The sequence below is a fragment of the Corythoichthys intestinalis genome, chromosome 20 (genome assembly GCF_030265065.1).
Source record: "Corythoichthys intestinalis isolate RoL2023-P3 chromosome 20, ASM3026506v1, whole genome shotgun sequence".
Taxonomy (NCBI): Eukaryota; Metazoa; Chordata; class Actinopteri; order Syngnathiformes; family Syngnathidae; genus Corythoichthys; species Corythoichthys intestinalis.
In genome coordinates, this window is record NC_080414.1 from 7,038,938 (window position 1) to 7,059,617 (window position 20,680).

At 38.1% G+C, this 20,680-nt stretch overlaps 1 protein-coding gene across 3 annotated transcripts in view; it reads right to left on the reverse strand.

The window, feature by feature from the left end:
• Nucleotides 1-20,680, reverse strand: part of shrprbck1r (sharpin and rbck1 related) — a 37,408-nt gene that overhangs the window by 10,886 nt on the left and 5,842 nt on the right. For all 3 annotated transcript variants that reach the window (XM_057824891.1, XM_057824893.1, XM_057824894.1), the window contains exons 4-10: nt 19,350-19,491; nt 15,687-15,777; nt 13,492-13,798; nt 13,314-13,417; nt 8,397-8,567; nt 2,760-2,920; nt 2,520-2,631 (exon numbers count right to left, since the gene is read on the reverse strand). In XM_057824891.1, coding sequence (XP_057680874.1) covers nt 2,520-2,631; nt 2,760-2,920; nt 8,397-8,567; nt 13,314-13,417; nt 13,492-13,798; nt 15,687-15,777; nt 19,350-19,491 — 1,088 coding nt within the window. The remainder of the gene's footprint in view (nt 1-2,519; nt 2,632-2,759; nt 2,921-8,396; nt 8,568-13,313; nt 13,418-13,491; nt 13,799-15,686; nt 15,778-19,349; nt 19,492-20,680) is intronic.

A 20,680-nucleotide genomic window follows, 5' to 3' on the forward strand; every position in this document is an offset into this window, starting at 1 on the left:
TTTCACGGATTAAATAAAGCCTGTATGTAAGACACGTTAGCCACGCATCGACAGTGGTCATAATTAATAGAAAACTAGCCCTCCGCAAGGCTAACGTTACGTGAGCTAGTGACAGTAATGTTATTTATTAGCGCTATGTAGTCTACTGCTTTAAGATGGCGGCTGTTTACTAACGCCACTCTGTCTGACATTTCGCATCTAGTTCTACTTACATATGATATCTATGAGACGCATCAGAACTTGGCTTCCCGCTACCACCGTAGCAAGCATCATGCGGGCTTAGTTTTTAGCAACGTTGGCGTAGCTTGTAGCGGCTGTCGCCTGCAGTAAGGTTTTTTAAAAATTTTTTATTGGTTCTTCCTCTACGCACGTGACGTCAGCGCGCTGTCCCGCATTAAAAGTACTCCGGGCAAAACGTGATGCTTAGAGATGGCAAAATTAAACGATTCCTCGAGGTGAATAAAATTGCTCGGATCAGTTTTTTAACTCGAGTTACTCGAGTATTCGTTTCAGCTCTAAACACAACCTTTTCATTACATTCAGTTTGAGGCTTCTAAGTAGGTTTAATTGAAAATAATGTACAGTGGTACCTCTACTTACGAACATCTCTACAAACAGAATTTTCAGGTTAAAATATTGCCTCTTGTTACGAAAGAAATTTCAGGGTACGAAATGCAAAAATACTGTATGGCTGGTATTCACAACTCGCAGAGTTTACTGAACGTAACGTACTTATAGCTGCTCTGCCATTGGCTATTGCCTAGCATTCCTGGATTCCAATTGGATAAGAGGGACTTCTACAGTATGTGTCCCAGCGTCCTCTTCATTTGCCCCTCGTGTTCCGACAGCTTTACATGAGTGTATGAACTTTGATTCTTTACTATATTCTTTGTTTTCTGCATTTTGCACAACTTAAATATTATGTTGACTGTGCAATAATTTCATTGTAACATGTATTTGATGCATTTTTATGCATTATAAACAGGGGTGAAAGTGGATAGAATTTCTTGCACGTCGGGGAGTTCTGGCAGGTCGGCACGGAGCCAGATTTTTATTTTTTTTTTTTTTCAAACCTCTTAAACTACTGAAATGCAATGAAAACTGTTTTAGCAGTTATTTCTATAACATACAAAAACTGATTTTCATTCAAAATTGTATTTTTGTCAATGATTTGCAAAATAAAAGTTAACAAAAACAGCAATAACCCCTATCTCCATCTCCTAATTTTTATTTTCCCTCATTTCCTCATTTACTAAATGCCAAATCTCAATTTTAACCACTTAAGAACAAAGGATGTATCTTAAAATTAATGTAAATATTTACTTTTTGTTTATTTTTTTTAAATAACAAAGATAGAAGTAACATACATTCTGAAAAATACCGGTAAGTACAAACGACTTATATTATGCAGAGTGAAATGGAATATATTTTGAAGATCGCGCAAACATACTTTTTTAAATCATAAGGAAATGACTAAGTAGCTTAACATAAATGAACAAATATCGGTCCAAAGTGCACATTGACAGCTAAGATGTTCTGAACCTCCCCATCAGAGCAAATAAAACTAAATATGATAAATAAGCCTCCTCAACTCTTTCCTTGCTCTAAAAGATTTAATCCATTTTATGTTGCATTGCCCTTTTTTGTCACATCAATTCAACCTTTTTGTGTTGTTGTTCCAGAAAACATGCACATTTGAACCAATTCGAACTAACTATTTCTGCTGATCACATGTCAGTATGTCGGCCAATTGAACGTAAAAATGAGTCCAGGCATTTTGCTTTTGCTGCGTGCATTCGCACATTGACGTGACTCATCATCGTCAGACTCAGATAACTGCAGCAGCTGGGGAAACCTCCATGCTTTTTAAAAAATTCTTTTAATTACATAACGTTTTGACAGTTGCCCTCATATTTTTGGAATCAAAGCACTGACTACCGGAACAGCATACCAACCCTGAATCTTATACTGGAACTGCGTTCTGGCCCTGATTCTTATACCGGAACTGCGTTCCTGACCGTTCTGGCCCACTTTCACCCCTGATTATAAAAGATTTATGTCCGAATTTTGGGGGGTATAGAATTTACATGGAAAACGCGTTTCTAGAATTTTCAAATAACAAACTACTTCTAGAATCAATTTTGTCAGTAGAAGTACAACTTTACATCTTTTACTGCTGACTGTGTATTATCATCACAAAGTTGGCGTTGTTCTTGTAGATGCTACAATCGTGCTTGTCTGTCTACGTTTATTTGAAACTGTTGGAAACCTTTATTTATTTTGGGATTAAAACTTTGAATTTCACAGACAAAAACATTTTCAGTAACTGTCGACAAAAACTAGACGCAATTTGTGAAATTTCATCGACTACAACTAGACGATGACCAAAACATTTGGAAATGACGAAAATATGACTTAAGACCAATAAGTATTTTTGCCCAAAAGACCGAGACGAAAATTAAAAGAGCTGCCAAAAACAACACTGAACACCTCAATGATTTGTTTCTTGCTTTACTCACAGCTTTGATCTCCCTCTCTAGCAAGGTGCATGTGCAGGCATAAGTGTCATCTCTGTAGGGACAGGCAACTTCTGGCTCCTCACTCATCATTATAACGGAGCGTAAGCAGTCTCTAGCAAAACAAACATTTCTAATCATTGAGGAACAATACAGAATTAAGATCTAAATTAGAGTCATATGATTCGGTGTTTCTCTTTTCATATCCCTTTCCAACACTTTTCACATTCCTTGACCTCTTACTTGCAGAAGCAGTGTAGGCATTCCCTGAGTACAGCGCCCTCTCCTGGCTGTATATCCGTATAGCAGATCTTGCAGTCCAAAGACTCTGGATTGGGGACCAAGTCTTGGCCGTCCAGCAGAAGCAGTTGGGCAAAATTTTGCAAGCGCTCCTCTTCCTTTGCCTGGGACAACGAGGGTTTCCATTGACATGCAGGTTAAGGTGAATTACTGGAGTAAATTACAGGTGCATACTGTATTTTTGGGACTATCAGTCGCAGTTTATTTTTTTAAGAGCTTGGCTGGGGGTGCGACTTATACTCTGGAGCGACTTATGTGTGGAATTATTAACACATTATTATATCATTTCACATGTTATTTTGGTGTTTTGGAGTGACACTGATGGTTTGGTAAACTTATTAGCATGTTCTTTATGCTATAGTTATCTGAATAACTCTTAATAACTACAGTGCCCTCCATAATTATTGGATTTATAATAATTGTGTGTTTTTTTAGCTTCTAATATTTTTTTTCTAATCAATATGGGACCTTAATGGAAAAAAAGAGAAAAATCCAACCTTCAATACAAGTGCATTTATTCAGTGGGGGGGAAAAAAATCCCACATAAAGAAATAATTATTTGACATCAAATAATGTGTGTCAAAATTATTAGCACCCCTGGTGTTAATACTTTGTACAACCCCCTTTTGCCAACAAAACAGCACCTAATCTTCTGCTATAATGTTTCACAAGATGGGAAAAGACAGAAAGAGGGATCTTCAGCCATTCCTCTTTGCAGAATCTCTCTAAAACATCCAGAGACCTGGGTCCTCTCCTCTGTACTCTCCTCTTCAGCTCACCCCACAGGTTTTCAATGGGGTTGAGGTCTGGGGACTGAGATGGCCATGGGAGGAGCTTGATTTTGTGTCTGGTGAACCATTTCTGTGTAGATTTGGCCATATGTTTAGGGTCATTGTCTTGCTGACAGTGACGACCCATCTTCAGCTTTCCGGCAGAGGGCAACAAATTTTGATTTAAAATGTCCTGGTATTTCAAAGCATTCATGATGCCATGCACCCTAACAAGGTTCCCAGGGCCTTTGGAAGCCAAACAGCCCCAGATCATCACTGACCCACCCCCATACTTCACAGTGGGTATGACGTGAAGTCTACACGCCATCAAGCTGTTTGGGAGGCATGCACGGAGAAAACCTTTCCTCACTCACACGCATAAACGCAAATGTCTGGAGTTCGCCAAGCGGTATTGGGGCTTCAATTGGGACCGTGTGCTTTGGTCAGATGAGACCAAGATTGAGCTTTTTGGCAACAAACACTCTAAGTGGGTCTGGCGTGCCACAAAAGATGCACATGCTGAAAAGCACCTCATACCCACTGTGAAGTATGGGGGTGGGTCACTGATGCTGTTTTGTTGGCAAAAGGGGGTTGTACAAAGTATTAACACCAGAGGTGCTAATAATTGTGACACACATTATTTGATGTCAAATAATTATTTCTGTATGTGGGATTTTTTTCCCCACTGAATAAATACACTTGTATTGAAGGTTGGATTTTTCTCTTTTTTTCCATTAAGGTCCCATATAATTTAGAAAAAAAAATTAGAAGCTAAAAAAACACATAATTATTATAAATCCAATAATTATGGAGGGCACTGTATGTTACGCTAACATACCGGCTACGTTTGCATTTCGTTGTTCATGCATCATGTAACATTATCATAATGTGCACTTATTCAGCATGTTGTTCTTTATTGTATTTTTATTTTAAATTGGTTTTCAAGATGACATATATGTTCTATGTGTTGGATTTTTATCAAGTAAATTTCCCCCCCAAAATGCAATTTATACTCCGGTTCGACTTATTTTTTTCCCCCTTCTTCATTGCGCATTTTTTGGCTGGTGCGACTTATACTCAGGTGCGACTTATAGTCCAAAAAATACAGTATGGTCGTTTTGGGTGCAAATTTATTGTTAGAAAGAGCAAATGTTGAAGTTATTCAAATTAATTTTCTGATAATAGTATTAAAATTTCAGATTCAGTTTTTGGTTGCACAAATTTAGACCACAACATACTTAACCCCTTCAGACCTAAGCATGCTGCTGAAGGACATGATGCATTCTTGCTCAAAAACAATAAATAAACTGAATTTAGTTGCTATTGCCAATTTGCCACTTCTGGGAGATGATTGGATGAATCTTTTCCCATCGAAATCAAATCACGAGGTTTGGCAAGCCCTCTTGCTATTTTTGGCTCTCTGAAAATGGCTGACCAAACACTACTTAAAAAAGGATAACGTATAGTGCTCAATTCTCATCAAAAACACATTAACAATAAAAATAACCAAGAAAAGCATTACATATCCCCGACCCAAAAATTCCACTTTGTTCTGGTGTGTAAAAAATAAATAAATAAATAAAATTAAAAAAAATATATATATATATATCAACAAATTTGAGAAATCCACTAACCAATGCAAGGTATTTAAAAGAACTAAGGTTTAGTGCTGCAATTAACTTGAGCAATTCGATTGGAAAAAAAGCTTTGAATCAAATTTTGCAGCTTTGAGGATTCGATTAATTAGAGTGAAGTTGTAATGATTTGTCCTGAAAGTGTTGCATTTAGCTTTATTGATTTGGGTGGATATACTGCCCTCTAGTGGCACCAGTGAATATGCTATAATAACACATCTAAACATGAGTGAATATGCTATAATAACACATCTAAACATGGCTAAATCCAGCTTGCCTGGCACCGCCAGGCTGTTCTCCCTGTGTTTTTCAAACACTAAGAGAATAGTCTGGGACCTAGCCCATTAACGGCCTCTCGAGCAAGTGCAAAATCAATCGACAAATCAGATTCGTTTATTTGCGTGACGTGTTCTTAATGAGCAATGTCACTCTTCCGCGTCGGAAGTCGTCTCCACAACAACACAGATGGCGAACAGGAGAGCCGAGAATATGTTCCAATCCACGGTAAAATCAGTTTTAAATTACCAAAAACACATCGACACAAGTCATTGACAACAGTCTGTCTCGCGCTAGCCATGTTGAATAAACTCCGCTCTCCTCGTATGTTTACTTCCGTGCGCAAGTCCCTCGTCCTGCCCGTCGCTGACTGATCCACTCCGCTGTCTGTTTGCTGTGGCTTGCGCCGCCCTGGAAATGTTATCCACATTAGGTGGCCAGACTCAATAGCTGGAAAAGCGGTGAGTCTGGAGTACCAGGCTAAAATCCAGCTGCTCCCTTTTAAGACCAAAATAAGGTATATTTTTGTTGAGCTAATGTTTGTTTATGCATTTGTCATTATGTTTAGAAGTATATTCAGCATTTTTGTGTGGGAATATGCGTTTGAAAAATTTGTTAAGAGCATTGTGAAAAAACGTTAGCATTTAAGCTAGCGGACCTTTCCTATGCAAGTTAGCCAATTGTTCTTATGTTTTACTTCGACCCTCATTTATTTGTTTTTTGACATCGTTTGAGGCTAAATTCAGGTATTTTAATGTATTTTTAAATGCATTTATTGCGCCTGTGAAATGAAAATGCAATTCTGCAGTCTGAAGAAGCACTCAGGAATTTTATTTTGTATTCACATTTAATGCTCTTTTGAAAGTGTACTCTTAGCAAGCTCAATACTGTAAATATTATTGCAAGCATAAAAACCTGATTTACAAATCCTAAAATATATTCTGCAACGCAATAAATGTTCATAATCCGATTACTCGATTATTTGAACGAATTAATAGATTAATCGATTACCTAAATAATTAATAGCTGCAGCCCTACTAAGGTTTAATCTTTTTGGTAAGTATGTATATATTATGTCTGCATAAGATACTGCCCTGCCAGGGAAAATGGAGTAAATGTTACTTTTACTTTGAAATTAACTACTTCACAGTTATGTGTGTAGTACAGTGTTATGGATTTTGTTTTAAATCATTCAAAATCCATTTTAGGTAGTCCGAACTTGAAGTTGTGTGCATTAGGTCTGCAGCTATTGATTATTGAGGTAATCGATTAATCTATCAATTAGTTAGTTCGAATAATCGAGTAATCGGATTACGGACATTTAATGCATTGCAAAATAAATTTTAGATTTAGTATTTATTTTGGCATGCTAAAATTACACTTTCATAGGAGCATTAAATGCGAACACAAAATAAAATTCCTGAGTGTTTCCTAAAACTATGCAGAATTGCGTTTTTATTTCACAAGAGCAATAAATGCATTAAAAAAACAACAACCTGCGCTTAGCTTTAAATAATATTTTAAAAAAATAAAAAATCTAAGTACAACAAAACAATAATTGGCTAAATTTGTTAGCGAAAGTCCACTAACTTAAATGCTATAAAACGCTCACATTTAGCTCAAACACATTTTCCCACAAAAAAACTGTTAAATATAGTATACCACCACCACCACCACCACTTCTAAACTAAATAACGGATGCATAAACAAACATATTAGTTCAACCAAAAACATACCTTATGTTGGTCTTAACAGGGAGCAGATGGATTTAGCCATGTTAGAAGAATTATTGGAAATTCACTGTTGCCACTAGAGGGCAGTGTATTCGCCGAAATCAATAGCACTATATGCAACACTTTCAAAACAAACCATATCAATGTCACTCAATTAACAAATCCTTGGGAGCAAATGGATTCAGCCATGTCAGAAAAATTATTGGAAATTCAATGTTACCACTAGAGGGCAGTGTATTCACCGAAATCAACAACACTATATGCAACACTTTCCAAACAAACCATATCAATGTCACTCAATTAAACAAACCCTCGAAGGAGCAAAAACTGACTCAAAGTTTTTTGTAATCGAATTATTCGAGTTAATTAATTGTGGCAACACCAGTATGTATAAAAATGAGAAACTATATCTCAAATTCACACCTTAAAAATGTCATGAACATGTTTTTTTTATTGAAGTTTAAAAAAAAAAAAAAAAACATCTTCACGGTTAACAATTCATCAACAGTGTCATTGACCAACGTTCAAGTATGTTTAACCGTGTGATGAACTGCCAATCTGGCATCTAGAACACCTCTCGACCACATGACATAGGCTGGAGTTTCAAAATTTATGTATATTTTGCACGTACTGTCATGTGACGTTAACTTACTTGTTCCTAGGCTAGCCCATTACTCTCCACAGACAAAAATAATTATAACAAACCCGAATTTCCCTTCCCATTAATAGCCAATGTAAACGGTTGACATATTCCAGAATGATCAAGAAAAAAAAAACATTGCAATAACAAATATTGACCCATTAAATCACACAGCTGTATATATACTATATTTCGAAACCAGCATGGTTACAACAATGCATCCCAAAAAATGTCAGCCACCACTTTGTGTGTAGTCCTGGTCCAGTTTATGGAGCAGTAAGGTTGTTTTGAGTGTCTGTACTCCTCAGCTCCTCTCTTCTCTTCTTCTCCTTCAAGAAAACGAGACAGAAGAGAAGAGAGTCAGCCTGAAGTTTGACGACTCACCACTTCCTGCTTATTATGTATTTTTGTTGCCAAATACGCAAGAGTAGACCGCATAGTACGACTTTTGCCAAATCTTAGTTTTTCATTTTGTGACCAACTCCTACTGTTGCTGTTATATGCCCACATTAGGAATGCACTCCTACCTCTTGGTACTTTTTTATGGCGTCCTTCTCTTGCTGGAGCCATAAGAGTTCCAGTGAGTCTGGCTGGTATTCGCCCGGCACAATGTAGGAATCGGGGCGGTTTGCGCCGCAGATCTCGCAGCCGGGCCGCGTTGGCTTGTTGATGTAAGTGCAAGAAGGGCATGGCCAACCCTGAGGGGAAACAAGGACCTTTTGATTGAATATTTTTAGCCGTCACTTTTCAGTATCTCATCAAATTGAGGTCCATTCTAATAATTTCCTGAGCGTGATTGATGAGATAACCAGCATACAGTATCTCAAAAACCTCCCTTCTATGCTCAGGAAATAATAATAATAAAAATTAAAGATGTCCCGATTGATCGGGATGCCGATCGATCGGGTCCGATCACGTAATTTTCCAAAGTATCGGAATCGGCAAAAAAATATCGGACATGCCTTTTTTTAATATATATATATATATTTTAATTAAATCCTTTTCTAATTGTATTTAACGTTACAGACAAAATGTCTTACATTCATCCAGAGTCTTTAGTTTTGGCTTAAAGTAGGGCTATCAACTTTATCGCGTAAACGGCGGTAATTCATTTTTTTTTTTTAATTAATCACGTTAAAATATTCAATGCAATTAACGTATGCGCTGCACGACCCACTCACGCATTGTCGCATTCAATCCATAATGCCGCCATTTTACCTATATATAGAGCTAACAGGCAGCGTAAATTGAGTAGAGAGAATTTTGGCAGTCTTTGAAGCCTCTTTTCAATTGCCTAAAGCCTTAAAATCCCTCTCTCAACAATTAGAAATGTCATGGGAAGCAATGTGGGGAAGAACAGTAGAGGTTGATCTTTTCCTTAACACCCTATGTTACTTCCCAACGCAGAGAAGATATATGAATTGGTGCCACTACGCACAGTCATGGTTGCACTTCCCATCATGCATTTGGGCAGAACAGTTAAATGGCTACAGTATCATTTACTGAAAGCTCAACAAATACACTAGATGGCAATATTTAGTCACAATATAAAAAGTCACATTTATCCTTTAAAAATTACAAGTCTTTCTATCCGTGGATCCCTCTCACAGAAAGAATGTTAATAATGTAAATGCCACCTTGAGGATTTATTGTCATAATAAACAAATACAGTACTTATGTACTGTATGTTGAATGTATATATTCATCCGAGTTTTATTCATTTTTTTCTTAATGCATTGCCAGAATGTATATGATCGGGAAAAATTATCGGGAATGACTGGAATTGAATCGGGAGCAAAAAAAAAAAAAGCAATCGGATCGGGAAATATCAGGATTGGCAGATACTCAAACTAAAACGATCGGGATCGGATCGGGAGTAAAAAAACATGATCGGAACAACCCTAATAATAATGCATGTTATTTATAACGCACTTTACATTTGGAAAACAAATCTCAAAGTGCGCATTGCCAAAAAAGAAACATAATAATAAATAAAATAAATAAAAAGCCTAAGAATAAAAGAGTAAAAGCAAAACAGAAAGAAGCACAGATAAAATCAGATACCAATCAGATAAAAGTAAGACAGTCAAATAAAATTAGCTAGAATAAGCTTTTTTAAAAAGGTGAGTTTTTAGTCCTTTTTTAAATGCATCCACCGTATGCAAATACTGTGCTGTCTACGTTTTTCAAGACGACATTTTACTTTGGAGGAATCTCATGGCCAGTGATGGTAATAACGGCGTTATTTTTCAGTAGTGAGTTTTCTAATTAATTAATTTCCCCATCTTTGCAATGCCGTGACCATTACTGAGAATGTGAAGGGGCGCGTTACTACAATTTGGTTGAATGAAGCAAGAGTTGTCTGATTTTGTCACACATCAACTGCCTGCCTGGAGAAAGCAAGGCAGGGAAGGGGGTGGTAACGCCGTGGCAAACGCGATGATGATTGGCGCTGCTGACGCTGCCTCACTGCACGCTATAGCAAACACAACAAGACAGCGATGATGCTGACGGCCCAGGGAATTTCAAAGGTAGCGTTCTCAAACTGGAAGTACCGGAACTACTTCTTGCTCATTGAACTGAAAGGCACGAATGAGTCATTTTACCCACGTCTACATTTTTGGGTATTGGTTTTTCTACTTCAATTATTTTCAATATTTAACCCTTTACACTCCGAGCATTTTTTGTGTAATAAAAGGTTGATTTATAGATTGATTCGTCTTTATGCTGGTCAAAAAATGACGCCGCTATGACGAGCACAACAGACATTATGGCCCAGAGAAATCAAGGTGACACCGGCGTCCCCAAATGTACAGTGCGGAGTGTAATAGGTTTATATTGTTACTTTACAGAATATTCAAGGATAGTGTTTATTGTGAAGTATGCCTAACATAGTTTCAGAGATTTGCACTAGTTAATGGCCACAAGTTTACATTCGTGTTTTCGTAACATATTTGATCCAAATAAATAACAAATGTTCTAAAATAATGTAGTGTTTTTATTCTTAAATCAATTAATATAAACATCTTTGTGTGAAAGATGTTACAGAATGTATAATGTAATAATGTGTAGAACATGAAAAGCTACAGTTACTTTGCAGAGTAACTAATTACTTTTGAGGTTAAGGAATAGAGTTTGAGTAACTAAGTAGTTACTAGAGTAGAGGTGGTAATCTTTGGGGACCTAACGATTCGATTACGATTCAGAGGCTACGATTCGATTATAAATCGGCTATTGATGCACCCACCCCACCCGGCCAGCTATTAGCTGCTTTTAATGTTTCGTACATTAGTTACAAAAATTGTACAAAAATCCTCTCAGGCTTAAATAAACAACAAACAAAACAGTAAATAAAATACTGTCCCCATTTTGTATCAGCAGCTTTAAACTACATTCAATTAATTTAATGTTGTGAATCAACCGCTAAAGTTGTTAAAATCGCTCCCGTTATTCCATAATTTCCCTTTTGTTTACTTTCGACATGTAAAAGTTTTAAAACTGTTTCATCATTTAAATTAAAGTCAAGAGTTTCCGATTTAGGAGTATTTTAGATAAAAAGTTAATTAGGTCCGCTACAACAGAGCCTTCCAGAGAAGTCTACTGCTTTAAGATGGCGGCTGTTTACTAATGCTGGCAAGTCTGTCATTTCGCATCTAGTTCTATATATATCTGATATCTACCATAGCATTATGTGGCCGTAGTTTGTTGCTATTAGCAACTGGGCGTTGTTTGTAGTGGCTGTCGGCCGCAGTCAGGTATTATTTACTGGTGCACGATAATTATTGGTCCGATAATTGGAATTATGTCGTCATCCCCAAAAATCCAATAACATTTATAATAGGACTGATTATATGTACTGTTCTGGCTTTGCAGTTTCCACAATAGTATTGAAAATCAGTTGACCATTTGCGGGGCATTGCTCCCACCTGCTGGTCAGAATAATTCAATGCACCTATTTTTTGTTACAGTAGTTTGATTCAATCACTTAAATATTGCGGTGTCTAGCGGTAGCATTGACAGTCGTGAATGCTTTCTCTTACGTTTCCGCCTCGGAAATATATGTAAGTATTTTATGTTTACGATTACATATGGATGTGCAAAATATGTTTACTTCTGTGGTGAAGGGTCATATGTACATAACTTTATAAGTTGTGTTATAGAAGCCAGCCAATCCTTTAGTAGCTCAAGCTAGTGTGCTATGCTATACATATAATAGTTGTGTATATAAGTGGATTGTGCAATTTGTTGTTTATTGAATATTGAATATGTGTATTTTTCTGTTGCACTTTCACAATATTAAGACGAGTGACTTCCCATAAAAGCATGAAAAGACCAAGCCTTGTGGTTTATGGAAGTGCATTCATTCTTAGCTGGCTGTCAGGCAGTGCAGAAGTGAAACGCACTGGTTTTTTCATGTCATTATGAAAAATCTGATGAGATCAAAGGCAAATCTATGTTGAAACCAGCACAATTGAATACAGGTGTTCAAAAATTCAGGTCATATATTTATTATCGGTTATCAATATCGGTATCAGTTTAAAAAAATGGATATCGTGCACCCCTAGTATTATTGTTTTTTTCTTTTTTTATCTAGCGGCATGAGTTGAACTTGATATGTACTCTCGGCCCGTTCCTCATTGCATCCCGAAGACCACGCTGTCCGTCCGCTTTACCTGGTATAATGAAATAATTGGAATTTGGGTGTTTGTGAATCGTTCTCGACTCTTCCACGGCCAAAATGCGAATAATCGGAAGTTTCGCACGCCTATACTGTTTCATGTATTCACTGTAAAACAGTGCTTGCATACCACTGCAGCACGTCTTCAATGTTGTAGCTTCACCGAAGGCACCCTTTTTACTCCGAGAGCGGAGGACCGGTACGCGAGACAAGGTAAAATTAAGTTAAAGTAGCGCTAATAAACAAGATTAAGGTTACTGTACCTTGCTAACATAACGTTATCAGCCACCCGATAACATTGGCCGATAAAAGCATTTAAAATAATATTGGAAAATATCGGCTTGGCGCTAGAATGTATGCTGAGTTATAAATTAATGTGGACGTCTGTACCCTTTGTGCATGGACTGGTAACAGTGACTGCTCAATGTGACCTTTGGAGGTCACCAAATTAAGATGGATGGGATTAACTGAGGGAAAGACCCAAATTACTCATGGATGGTGCACAAATAAAATCACCAATAAATGAAAAACAATTAATTTTAAACTCATCACATATAACTAGTGCGTCACCAGAAAGATATAGTCACTAAGAAAAGTAATAAAAAACATAATTATTATTAAAACCCAAGGAAATGCATCTTGGGAATTGTCATTGCCTGGATGGACTTGTAACGCTTTGGTCACCCCTACTGGCCTGGAAAAATCTGAGAGTTCCGTGTGAACATGTCTTAACACACCAATTTCATAGGAATTTGTAGTGCGTTACCTGAGGAGAGGGGCTGTTTATTCTTAATTCTGAACTCGGTTGAGGCAGTTCCATACTTGAGACATTAGCATATATTTGTTCAGTGAGGTTTCTTCTCTGGGACCCTTTGCAGACAAAAACGGCAAACATCAACACGAACCGCAGTCGTGACACATCTAAAATCAGTGTTTAGACTCACCCGCATCGCCGCTATTTAATCGAGTTGGCAAGGTGTTATAAAGTCTTTGTTCACGGGGTGTGGCGTTATGAGAATGATGAGGAAGTGAACCTCCAGATGGAAGGGAACTGGAGAGGAGAGCACTCTCCTGGTCCTGCTGGAGGAGTTGGCGAGTCAGGTGAGTATGGCATGCTGACAAGAGGTACAAAAATGCTGTGTCGCCATCCTGGTGGACGCCGTATGAGGCCAGGGAGCGCAGATTCGTGCAAAGGCATTGGCCAATCACCCAACGCTGCAGCAATGGATGAAAGCCGTATTCGAGGAACATCTGAAGTGTGGGATATGAACCGATAATGAGGAATACAAAGCTTGAAAACACAATAAGAATATGCAGTGGTGGAATGTAACAAAGTGCTTTGTTACTGTACTTAAGAAGATTTTTTTGTATATCTGTAGTGGGGGGAACTTTATACTTTTACTTCACTATATTTTATAGCGTGTACCTGTACTTTTTATTCCACTACTTTTCAAATTGTCGCCTGCGTTACACGTTAAATTTGTATTTTTTTCCTCAATGTGACTTGATAATGTCACTTTCATGCCTCCGGCGCAACTGATAAGCTCCGTGCAACTACATCGTAATTGAGTACCAGAGGCAGCAACACGAGTAAAAGCAAGATTAAGCGGGAGAACAAGATATTGACCAATAAAAACCAACAGTGAAAGCAACCAGTGTTGTTAACTTGGCGACTTTCTCGCTAAATCTGTTGACTTTCCAAAGCCTCTCGGCGACTTTTTTTTGTCAAAAGCGACTAGCAACAAATCTAGCTATAAATTATCATTCATTTTTTCCATTGTATTGTACTGTATTGTATTTCTCTTCACTTTAGTTTGGCAATGTTAAAAAAAATAGGGTTAATTTGTAGCGGTGTTGTTTTTGGCAGCCCTTTTAATTTTCGTCTTAGTCTATTGGACGATAATACTTATTAGTCTTAGTCATATTTTAGTCTTTCGAAAATGTACTCGTCTAATTTCGTCCAGTTTTAGTGCAAGTTTACTGAAAATGTTTCCGTCTGTAAAATTAATAAAATTCACTCCAAAAATAGAAAAATAAAGGTTTCACACTAGTTTCAATGAACATTGACAGACGAGAACATATTGTAGCATCTACAAGGACAACGCCAACTTGTTGATAATACACACTCTGCAGGAAAACAGTGTATTATTTTCAATTAATTATACCCACCACGGACTGTGTGGGAAAAAAAAAATCTTAAGAGTTTCAGAGGACACTCGCCATTAGCATTAGCCTATATAATGCTAATGCTACAAGTTACATTTAGTGTGTGATGATCACTCGGCACAGACCTTTATAGGGTAAAGCAACATTGTATATTTTCTCTGCCCAAGATAAGAAAATACATCTTACCGTGTGTTCGCTAGCTAGTCACTGCTACAATGCTTGTTAACGACACATAAAATGTCACACATCGTGAACATGTGTACTAAACTATTGCACATTTTCGTCTCGTTCACGTCTCATCAGACGAAAATTGCCATTCGTCCTGTTTGTTTTTAGTCTCCCAAAACACGTTTTTAAGCTCGTTATCGTTTCGTCATCGTAATGAGAAAAGTTTGTTGACGAAAACAACTCTGATTTGTAGTTCTAAACATATTTATGTTTTTTTTTTAACTAACTTTTTGCTACTCCCATGACGTTATTCCTCTCCCGTACAGCGTGCAAACTGCATGCAAATTGGCAATTATGCAAATTAACTGATGATGTGATCTAGCAACTTTTAGGACAGCCAATGGCAGAGCAGTGCGCCTCCGGATGGGTGCTGCCCACTCATGTACAGTAGTTAGTGGTTTGCACCTGACAGTTGCTTGCAATCCGCCATTAAGCTAAATATTGGACTTTTTTGCGCAGTGAATGATTTGTCTGGTTCTTTCTTTGAATAATGGCTCAGAACTCTTTACAAATACACACACATATACTGTATATACAGATCACAATTTTCCATTGGGAGAAAATACTTTAACTTTTTACATGTAAAGTCATTTTTAAAGCAATGACTTTTGTACTTTTACGTATTTTTTTTTCTTCGATACTACTACCACTTTTACTGAAGTATTTATTTATTTTTTGCCACTGTATCTTTTACTTAAGTAAAAAAGTACTTCATCCACCACTGAGAATGAGCTAAAACGCAAACCTGTCGTTTCAAAGCTTCAGTAGTCATTACAGGAGAAACTTTCATAGTGATGCAACATGATGAAGACGAATCCTCGACAACAACTGCCAAACTGTTGAAAGATAACATGCATTCTGGTTAGTATTCACACCAATAATAAATAATGCATTTAGACAGAAGAGTTGCAACTTGTCTCTTTACAAATATCCAGCTAAAGCTACGAATGTTCTTTATGAGAGAGGTGTGGACATGTGACTGTTAGAGTCGATGGAAATTTCTCATGATTTTTTTCTGAGATAATCCCTTAAGCATGACAGCAGTTTTGTGAAAGGCATACATTACAGAAAGCTGACATCATTGGTGTGAAATTAAAACAGGAGACTCGCTTTTCCCGCTTTGTGTTAACATTTATGGCCGTCTGCCAACTATTTTATCAGTCACACCTTAGATAACAAGTTATTAGGCTGTGAACTTGCACGTTGATGGGAATAGAGGTATGCTATTTTCATTATTCTGCTGTGAATTGGAGTTTATCACTAGTAGACGTCCAATCAGTTTGAACTGGGATGGTGGCAGCGAATGAACGAATTTCGCTGCCATCCCTTCCACTATAAAAGGTATTGGACGTCTATGAACATGCCAATGTCGGGCAATGAGGTCATTTTGGGGCATTTCGCTTCATGTCCTGTTGATTTTCAATCAGATTTTGGGGTGTTTACAGGTCAGTTCCTGTTTATTTTGGGTTACTGAAACGGAAGTGACTCAAGAATGTCCCCAAATAAATAGAAAGGAGGGTTTCCCCTACATCTAAAAGATTGTTGCGTACCGCCACACCAACGTAAAAGCAGCCATGCCTTGCAAATGAGTTTTTTTTGTTTGTTTTTTTTTTGTTTAAGGCCGTTTCAAACTAGTGGCATTCTAGTGTGAAGGGTTCAGCGGCAACCTATTCATTATGTATTGTATTGTCCGTAAATAAAGCGCGGCCCCCTTAAGAGACGATCGGACTGGGGAACTGTGACGGAGGGGGAAGTGAGTAGTAAGAATGGGAGAACGGGCGAGATAGCGAGAGATAGCGGTCGCATGTCGCGGCAGTTTGCTTTTATTCTGTTATTGTTTTTCTTCATTATGGTTGCCACAATAAAGCGGGTGAGCCAACACCAACACCTCTTCTTCTTCCCCCCATTCGGGGGGGAAGTTCTCCCACTTGAAAATATTAGAGAGGCCTGTAATTGTCAACATGGGTAAACCTCAACCATGAGAGACAGAATGTGGAAAAAAAAAACAGAAAATCACATTGTTTGATTTTTAAAGAATTTATTTGCAAATCATGGTGGAAAATAAGTGTTTGGTCAATACCAAAAGTTCATCTCAATACTTTGTTATGTACCCTTTGTTGGAAATAAAGGAGGCCAAACGTTTTCTGTAACTCTTCACAAGCTTTTCATACACCGTTGTTGGTATTTTGGCTCATTCCTCCATGCAGATGTCCTCTAGAGCAGTGATGTTTTGGGGCTGTCGTTGGGCAACACGGACTTTAGACTCCCTCCACAGATTTTCTATGGGGTTGAGATCTGGACACTGGCTAAGCCACTCCAGGACCTTGAAATGCTTCTTACGAAGCCACTCCTTTGTTGCCCTGGCTGTGTGTTTGGGATCATTGTCATGCTGAAAGACCCAGCCATGTCTCATCTCCAATGCCCTTGCTGATGGAAGGAGATTTTCACTCAAAATCTCTTGAGACATGGCCCCATTCATTCTTTCCTTTACACAGAGCAGTCGTCCTGGTCCCTTTGCAGAAAAACAGCCCCAAAGCATGATGTTTCCACCCCCATGCTTCACAGTGGGTATGGTGTTCCTCGGATGCAATTCAGTATTCCTTCTCCTCCAAACACGAGAACCTGTGTTTCTACCAAAAAGTTCAATTTTGGCCATATGAAACATTGCTTCACAGTGGGTATGGTGTTCTTCGAATCAATTCAGTATTTGAGATTTGAGTCCCTGGCGGCGCATTGTGTTACTGATAGTAGCCTTTGTTACTGTGGTCCGAGTTCTCTGTAGGTCATTCACTCGGTCCCCCCGTGTGGTTCTGGGATTGTTGCTCACCGTTCTTGTTATCATTTTGACGCCACGGGGTGAGATCTTGCATGGAGCCCCAGATCGAGGGAGATTATCAGTGGTCTTGTATGTCTTCCATTTTCTAATAATTGCTCCCACGGTTGATTTCTTGACACCAAGTGTTTTACCTATTGCAGATTCAGTCTTCCCAGCCTGGTGCAGGTCTACAATTTTGTCTCTGGTGTCCTTCAACAGCTCTTTGGTCTTGGCCATAGTGGAGTTTGGAGTGTGACTGACTGAGATTGTGGACAGGTGTCTTTTATACCGATAATGAGTTAAATAATTAATACAGGTAATGAGTGGAGCCTCGTTAGAAGAAGTTAGACCTCTTTGACAGCCAGAAATCTTGCATGTTTGTAGGTGACCAAATACTTATTTTTCACTCTAAATTGGAAATAAATTCTTTAAAAATCGAACAATGTGATTTTCTGTTTTTTTTTTTTTTTCCCCACATTCTGTCTCTCATGGGTGAGGTTTACCCATGTTAACAATTACATGCCTCTCTAATCTTGACAAGTAGGAGAACTTGCACAATTGGTGGTTGACTGAACATTTATTTGCCCCACTGTATCTGTGCTATCAGGCTGTTTCGGACGACGGATATACGCAATCACGGCTGACGAATCCTTGATAAGCGTGTTTTTTTTTGTTTTCTTTTCAAGCTTTGCGAGCTCTGGGACACTCGAACAATTCCTCTCGTACCTCTCCTTGCTAAGCTAAAATGGTACCTCGATGTGCATTTGTGTGGAAATGTAGTTCACGAACAACAAATAGACTATTCACCTTCTCACCAAAAGTAGTAAAAATCTTTACACGACTATTAGAATGTCCCCCTACTCCTTGAAACGGGTCCGTTAACAGAAAGGCTGTTATTGTTCTGGTAATGTAGTACGTATTGGGTCAAATAAAAGGAAAAACAAGGACTACGAGATCTAAGTCATACTATTGCTACGAGAAAAAGTTGTATTATTACATAGGGTTATGAGGCTGTAATCAGCTACGCATTTTATGTACATGTACCGTAGCTGAGAGCTACGACATTGGCCTGGCTAATGAAATATTTTAAAAAGATCTTTGTTATGTTTCTTTTTGGGAAAAAATGTTAAAAATGATATGATGATCATGATATGACGCAATTTCTCCATGGCACCACATGGTGAGGCTGTCCGACTCCGATGCAGCCCATCACCACAGCTTCAAAAAATCCAAGTGAAAACCCCGGAAAGTGGCTTAAAAATCAACAGGACGTAACCTGTAAATACCCTAAAACGAACAGGAAGTAATCTGTAAATGCCCAAAAAAGACCGGCTGCGAAAGCGCTGGTATTAGTGCCATTGATGGCGCTAGATGTCAAATCCAGTCAAAATTAATTGGATGCCAAGCGCTCTCAATGGTAGCCAGTGTCCTAACATAGACACTATTCCATTGGAAGATTTTGGTTGCAACCTGTTAGGTTTCTTTTCTTATTATTTAAACAGTGACACCTATTAAAAACGATATATCGATTCTTAACCTTTTGGTAGATAATTGGTCCAAAAAAACAACCATTTCTGCTAATAAACAACCTACTTGATTTCAGTGTCTTCAGATTGTCGTGCGGTGCGCTGGATTTTCAGCACAGCCTTTTGGTCGGAAAGCTTGGCAGCAAAGATGGACGCCGTCTTTACGTCGCCGGCCTCGATGGCTTGGCTCAGCTCGATGCATGCATCTTCTATAGATTTTCACGAAAACGCGTGCAAACAGAAACACAGGCCCAACTTTAGATAAAAATGGAGACGAATGAGAAGAGGAGGAAGCTATTTCGACCACATGAAGCTAGCTACCAGGTGGATGAAAAATAAGATACGGTTTAAAATATCATCAAGGCATGGACATAGACTCAACCATCAGTTGACAAGACAGCTCCCACAGACATTGCGCCACTCCTTCCCGTAGGGGGCCGGACCCAGGCAGAAGTTGAGTTGGCTTTCACGGTGATAAAGTCAAACACACGCTGAGTTGTAACGCCGGATTTAAGTGGAAATAGGACGAATGTTTTACTGCATACAAGCAGGCAAGGGTGTCTCAAGAGTGATTTGGTCGAGGATCCAATGTAATTATCATATTTTTCGCACCATGCATGCACTTTGAAACATTGTGAATACAATGAAATGAATGGAAAAAATTAGCCTAACTTTAGCTTGACATATTTACGTAAAATGAATGATAACTGCCCGGTTTTTTTGCATTTAACCAAGAGCCTAAAGTGTTTTACGTTCATATCTGTAGAAATTCCGCGATTTAAGCATGTATTTACAAGAATTTTCAACTTAAAAAGCTCTTTGTTTCATGATGGCCGCCATGTTGGATGACAGAATACCTTAACTTTTGCTTGAAATATTTACGGAAAATGAACGATAACTGCCCGTTTTTTGCTTTTAACCAAGAATTAGACTGTTATACGTTCAAATCTGTAGAAATTCGGCGATTTAAGCATTTATTTACAAGAATTTTCCACATAAAAAGCTCTCTGTTTCGTGACGGCCACCATGTTGGACTACACAATACCGTAACTTTTGCTTGAAATATTTACATTAAATGAACGATAACTACCCGTTTTTGCTTTTAAACAAGAATCTAGACTGGTTTCCGTTCAAGTCTGGAAATTCCTCGATTTCAGCATTTATTTACGAGAATTTGCAACTTAAAAAGTGCTTTGTTTCGTGACAGCCGCCATGTTGGATTACACAATACTGTAACTTTTGCTTGAAATATTTACATATAATGAACGATAACTTTTTTGCTTTTACCCATGAATCTAGACTGTTTTCCGTTCATATATATAGAAATTTAGCAATTTAAGCATGTATTTACGAGAATTTTCAACTTTTTAAAAAGCTCAGTGTTTCGTGACGGCCGCC